This window comes from Poeciliopsis prolifica, unplaced genomic scaffold, assembly GCF_027474105.1.
Source record: "Poeciliopsis prolifica strain line A6 unplaced genomic scaffold, Auburn_PproV2 SCAFFOLD007, whole genome shotgun sequence".
NCBI classification, from domain to species: Eukaryota; Metazoa; Chordata; class Actinopteri; order Cyprinodontiformes; family Poeciliidae; genus Poeciliopsis; species Poeciliopsis prolifica.
This window is the reverse complement of record NW_026562382.1, coordinates 4,521,571-4,527,694: the sequence shown is the minus strand read 5'-3', so window position 1 is coordinate 4,527,694 and position 6,124 is coordinate 4,521,571. Positions and strand designations below refer to the sequence as shown.

The 6,124-nt window shown below is 45.6% G+C and overlaps 1 protein-coding gene across 1 annotated transcript; it reads left to right on the top strand.

Annotated features, from left to right (window-relative positions):
* The first annotated feature begins 1,007 nt into the window (after positions 1–1,007).
* zic2a (zic family member 2 (odd-paired homolog, Drosophila), a) lies at positions 1,008–5,671 on the top strand. Its single transcript, XM_055031802.1, has 3 exons — positions 1,008–2,913; positions 4,108–4,271; positions 4,491–5,671. The coding sequence occupies exons 1-3, from the start codon at positions 1,935–1,937 to the stop codon at positions 4,683–4,685; spliced, it is 1,338 nt and encodes a 445-aa protein (XP_054887777.1). The 5' UTR covers positions 1,008–1,934; the 3' UTR covers positions 4,686–5,671.
* The last annotated feature ends 453 nt before the right edge of the window (positions 5,672–6,124 follow it).

Here is a 6,124-nt window from a genome sequence, read left to right as displayed (position 1 = left end):
TTTTCAGCCAGGTTCTCGGATGAAACCAAAACAACACACATGCGACACGTTTCATCCAGAAACAGCCTCAGATTTACAGACCGTCGAGTACTCGCTTTGATCCGTTTGCTGTTCACCACTGTGAACATGCAACTTCATTTGGTGTGGTGGCTGCCGGGAACCGCAGAGGGAGCATGCAGAAGCAGCCCTGTGCACAACCATTAACGTTAAAGCTGCCAGCAACAGGCGCTGGTGGTTTGTTGGGTGAAAACTGGAGGACCACAACATATCCAGTTGTGGTCGTTTGGCAAGCCACCGAAATCCACATGGAGCCACGCATTCAGACACTCAACTGAGTCTGTCTGCAGCGGCATCCCCTCAGCATTATGATGCCGCCACCATCATGTTTCCCCATGAGGGTGACGGCTGTGCATTAAGGGTCAAAGTTCAAATTTGGTGTCATCTAAATATAGACGCATGTAGGTCCTTTGAGTGGGGCTGGAGGGGTTGTGAATACGTCTGCAAACGTTTATGTGACTATATGCTGCTATGGAGATTTGTGTTGAAAAGTTCCTTTTTGGCTTTGGGGAGCGAATGAGCAGCTGTGACCACTAAGTTCTCGCCTTTAGACCACTAAGTTCAACTTTGGTCTCATCAGATAGCTGATGCTTTTAAGATTTAAAGGAGTATTACCTCTAACTTTACTATGGACTGGTCTGTGTTGGATTGAAATTCCAATAAAATTAAAATCTATCTATCTATCTATCTATCTATCTATCTATCTATCTATCTATCTATCTATCTATCTATCTATCTATCTATCTATCTATCTATCTATCTATCTATCTATCTATCTATCTATCTATCTATCTATCTATCTATCTATCTATCTATCTATCTATCTATCTATCTATCTATGTTGTATGTCATGTGCCTTGCAAAACTTTGAATACATTTAGAAATAGGCAGAGCTGCTGCGTCATATTTTGTCAGGATTAAACAAGAAAATCACTATTTTCCTATCTAACAAATTGTTTATCTTCCACTGCCATGACCAGTGTAACACCCTGAAAATATCAACAATAACAAGACAAAAAAAACAACAACAACAACAACAACAACAACAAAACGCGCTCTCTTCTCCCTTGTCGTGATCCTCTAAGTCTGCTCAAAAGAAACATGGGTTTGAGGGGGAGAGAAAATCTTCAACCCTAAAAAGTAGGCGGTAATCGTTTGCTTGGAAAAATGGCGTTGCGCTATTAAGTCGCCAGAGCTCTACCTGCCATTGGAGGGGCACCTGGGATTGATGAGGCGCGGTGGCCAATGAGACTGCGCGGAAGGAGAGCACTGGCTCCAGTTAAAGGGGGCGGAAGAGGAGGTAGAGCCAGTCCACGGAGAAACAGGGACCCTCCGCCGATAAAGCGCTCATTCCGAGCCAGAGACATAAATCCGAGCCCAAACTGGACCGCGGTGAATGTTTTTTTTTTCTTCTTTTCTGTTCTTTTCTTTTTTAATTCTTGAGATGCTGCAAGCACTCTCGCTCGGCGTGCGCAGAAGACCTCTAATAAGATAATTGTTTCGATCGAACAGTGTTTTCTTCTTCTTCTTCTTCTTAGTTTCACTAAAGCACAGCCTGGAGGAGAGGACACAAGGGAATCAGTCGCTTTCGTTTGGATTTTTCGATCCCATGTAAATTAGATTTTTTCCCCCCTCCCCTCGATAGTTAAATTGAAATCTTTTAGTTATGCGCGGAGAAGCGCTTTTGACTCACGCCTGATATGGTGTTTCCAAAGCTGGAAGTTACATCGTTGCGTGTCAACATTTGATCTTTTTTCTTTTTTTTTTCATCTTTCTTCTTACTGTAATAAATATATATATATATATATAAGAAGACATCTACGCTGGTTTCGTAAAAAAAACAACAACAATAAAATAAATAGTAATAACAATAAAACATGTTACTTGATGCTGGCCACCAGTTCCCCGGACTGGGAGTGGGTACGTTCGCCAGGCATCACTCTGCGAGCGAGATGCAGGACAGAGACTTGAGTTTGGCGCAGAACAGCTTCGTAGACTCCGCACACATGGGTGCGTTCAAGCTGAACCACGATCTCTCCCCGGGACAGAGCTCTGCCTTCACCACCCAGGCGCCGGGCTACCCCGCGGCGGCTCTGGGGGCCCACGCCGCCCATGTCACGTCGTACGCGAGCTCCCCTTTCAACTCCACCAGGGACTTTCTCTTTCGCAGCCGCGGCTTCGGAGAATCCTCTCCGGCGAGCGGCCAGCACGCTATTTTTGGCCCCACGGCGGGGTCCCTCCATCACTCCCACACGGACACTCAGAGCCACATCCTCTTCCCCGGGATCCACGACCAGCACGGCTCCCACGGCTCCCCCAACGTCCTGAACGGCCAGATGAGGCTCGGACTGCCGGGCGAAGTTTTCGGGCGCTCCGAGCAGTACCACCAGGTCTCCAGCCCGAGGACCGACCCGTACTCGGCCGCGCAGCTCCACAACCAGTACGGCTCCATGAATATGAACATGGGCATGAACATGGCAGCCCACCACCACCATCACCCGGGTGCCTTTTTCCGCTACATGCGGCAGCAGTGCATCAAGCAGGAGCTCATCTGCAAGTGGATCGACCCGGAGCAGCTGAGCAACCCCAAGAAGTGCTGCAACAAAACTTTCAGCACCATGCACGAGCTGGTCACGCACGTCTCCGTGGAGCACGTCGGCGGGCCGGAGCAGACCAACCACATCTGCTTTTGGGAGGACTGCTCCCGGGAGAGCAAGCCGTTCAAGGCGAAATACAAACTGGTGAACCACATTCGCGTGCACACGGGGGAGAAGCCCTTCCCGTGCCCCTTCCCCGGCTGCGGCAAGGTCTTCGCCCGCTCGGAAAACTTGAAGATCCACAAGAGAACGCACACAGGTAGGCCCCTAATTTTAACCACGGCGTGGGGGTGGGGCGGGGGCGGGAGGGGAATCTTAGATTTAAAAATAGTACCTCCGGGAATTACCTGTAAATTGATTTAAACAATTAGGATTTGTGTAATTGCTACCGGCCTGCGTGTGCTGTTATTTTTCGGGGCCATCTAGCCGCGTGTTGCCCTCAGAAACTCACGATAGAATCTGATTAAGAGCGAGTATTTCAGGCTACTAACGTGGATCGCAGTCGCAATGACAAAGTCGATTTAGAACCGAAGAGCCTATCATTCATTTTCAGCCTGTGGACGTGCTCTCATTGGACTCCTGTATAACTATTCCCTGTGAGCAGTCGCACCGAGTGCCTCCGAACTGGTGTTGTTTACTTTTGTTTTTTTTAATTTAACGTCAAGCAGAAATGGGTCAGTGAGAGCAGCGGGAGCGCTTTGCGTGCGCGGCCGAGCAGCCCCGGCTGGTGGAGCAAATCGCATCAGCTCGTTGACGAACACGCTTTAATAGCGCTTATCTCCTCCGCTGCGCTCCTCCCGCCGTCGCGTTTTATCTGGGCTTTATTAATTAAATATTTCGATCTCGACTCGTGCGTCTCGTTGCTGCCGGATGGCAGCAGCAGCAGCAGCAGCAAGGGGGAAAGAGCCTTTTGTTTGCGCCCCTTCTGATATGAGCTGAAGTGCCAGACTGGGCCATTATCATCCACTTTTTTTTTTCTTTTTCTTTTTTTTTTTACCGCATTTGAACGCATTTTCTTGGAGGGGGGAGGGGGAGATACGTGAAATTGATCACGTGCTAATACGATTTTTATTGTCTTCGCACCAAATGGTATGCCTCCAGTGTAAAGGCCCCATCGAGAACGGCCTTCCCATCCCCAACACCCCCCCTTCCCCCCTTTCCTAAATCACTACGCACATTATTTAGGCCAAATAAGTCTTCCAACTCACCCCCCCCCCCTCCTCTTCCTCCTCGTCCTCCTCCTTTATCCACACTCGTTTTAAAAAAATCAGCTGCCTAAACTTTAAACACCACTGAAGACAGAGAGAGAGGGGGGGGGGGGGGGATTTTTACGCACAAATCTTGTTGTTTTACTTACATCAGCGCAACACCTGAGGCGATTTCATGAAAAAAAAAAGAAAGAAAAAGAGACACCTGACTGTATCTGGTTGTTGTTGTTGTTCTTCTTCTGCAGGAGAGAAACCTTTCCAGTGCGAGTTTGAGGGATGTGACAGAAGATTCGCGAACAGCAGTGACCGAAAGAAACACATGCACGTCCACACGTCGGACAAGCCATATCTGTGCAAAATGTGCGACAAGTCCTACACACACCCCAGCTCACTGCGAAAACACATGAAGGTAAATATATCTGGCTTGTGGAACAGTGTGTGTGTGTGTGTGTGCGTACTATGATGCCAAATCTCTGATTGTGTCTCAGATTTTGCATCGTAATAACTGAGACTTTTGTCAGCTGTTTGCAAATGCCAACATCTGCCTCTTTTTTTTTGTTCTTTTTTTTTGTCCCTCTTCTTGTTTTGTCTTCAAATGCTTGATTCTTCTTATTCTCTCACTGTCCAGGTCCACGAGTCCACTCCATCTGCGTCAGATTCATCGCCAGCCGCAAGCTCCGGTTACGAATCGTCCACACCCCCGGGCCTGGTGTCCCCCACCACCGAGACCCAAAGCAACACCACCCTGTCCCCAGCCTCAGCTGTGCACAACACCACCAGCCACAGTGGCCTGTCCTCCAATTTCAGTGAATGGTATGTGTAGGACTGAGCTTGAGAAAAAAAACAAAAAAACAAAAAACAAAAAACAAAGCCACACACACTTCACAGCACTGGGGCATTCCGCAGGATATACTTTTTATTTGGAGACACACACACACACAAAAGCAAACATTTATTTTGTATGTTATTGTCCACCAGGCAGGATGATGATGATGACCAACAGAGGAAAATGTGTATAATAAATAAACCTGAGAGGGTGTGTTTCATACTGTAAATAGGAACTTAAAAGGAGAAAATGGAAAAAAAGAAATCCACGTTCCCATTCGGTTGTGGTAGTTTTGTCAAGTCTTTTGGTGTGTAGATGTTCCTTCAGGTAGCTGTTTCTCTAACTGGAATCTTAGTGCACATATTACCATTAAAACCTGTACAATACTGTTGAATATTGTGATCCTGAGGCAAACTGATTGTACTATACTAAAACATCTATAAACTGGAGAGAGTGCCAAAGTTAACCGTCTAACTCCAACAGACCACAATAATCATGATCGTGAATGTATATTTTAGTTTGCTGGGGCTTAACTTGTGATGTTTTGTGCTTTGCAAGTTCGATTTGTGAAGAAGAAGATGAAGAAAAAAAAGAGAAAACACTATCTGGAAAGATTGTGAGGTCAAATAAACGTTGTGTCGTTTTTTTCAATTATTTTTTTTGTTTGTTTTGTTTGTTTCTTTTTTTCGTTGTTCTCTACCCACACACCCTTTCCTTTCTTTTGTTGTAAATATCAGCTGCCATATTTATCCATTTGTAATTAAATTATGGTATTTACTTGCTACAGATGAAACAGTATTTATAAAAAGAATGTTTCTTTACCTATAAATATGTACAATGACGAGCTACAAACACGGGCAGTTGTTTCGTTCTGTGCTAATTTTTTTGTTCAAAGTTTTAAGAGGTGTTTCCTTCCTTTAATTGTGATAAGAATTTTACTGCTTACAAATATAATAAAAAGGTGTTGCAAGTGCTTAATAATCCTTCTGTCATCTTTGTTTGTTTTGTTTGCTTTTTCAGCTGCTGGTTTTTGGTGCTTGAGCTGCACGCTGTTTGGCATCTTACCTTTAGAATGGATCAGGGCCTTCCAGAAATGCCTGAGGTTTCAATGATAATATTCAGGTTTGCATCATGATGGATGCTGACAGGATCCATAAGCAACGTGCATGCTTCCTGCGGTGCATGCTCTTTCAAATGCCACTTAGAGAGAGAGAGCGAGAGAAAACGAATCATTTTCAATCATTTTAAATGAAACCAACCTGGGAGCAGTCAGTAGACACTTGTGGATGCTGGTTAGTTTGCATGTGAGACCAAGTCTGTAAAGTTTCAGCTGGTGGCTTGATTTAAACTCTCAGCTTCTTATAAATAAAATCTCCACATCGGAGTGCCTGGGGATTTTTGATGGGAACCAGTCATGGACTTGAACTTGAACTTGA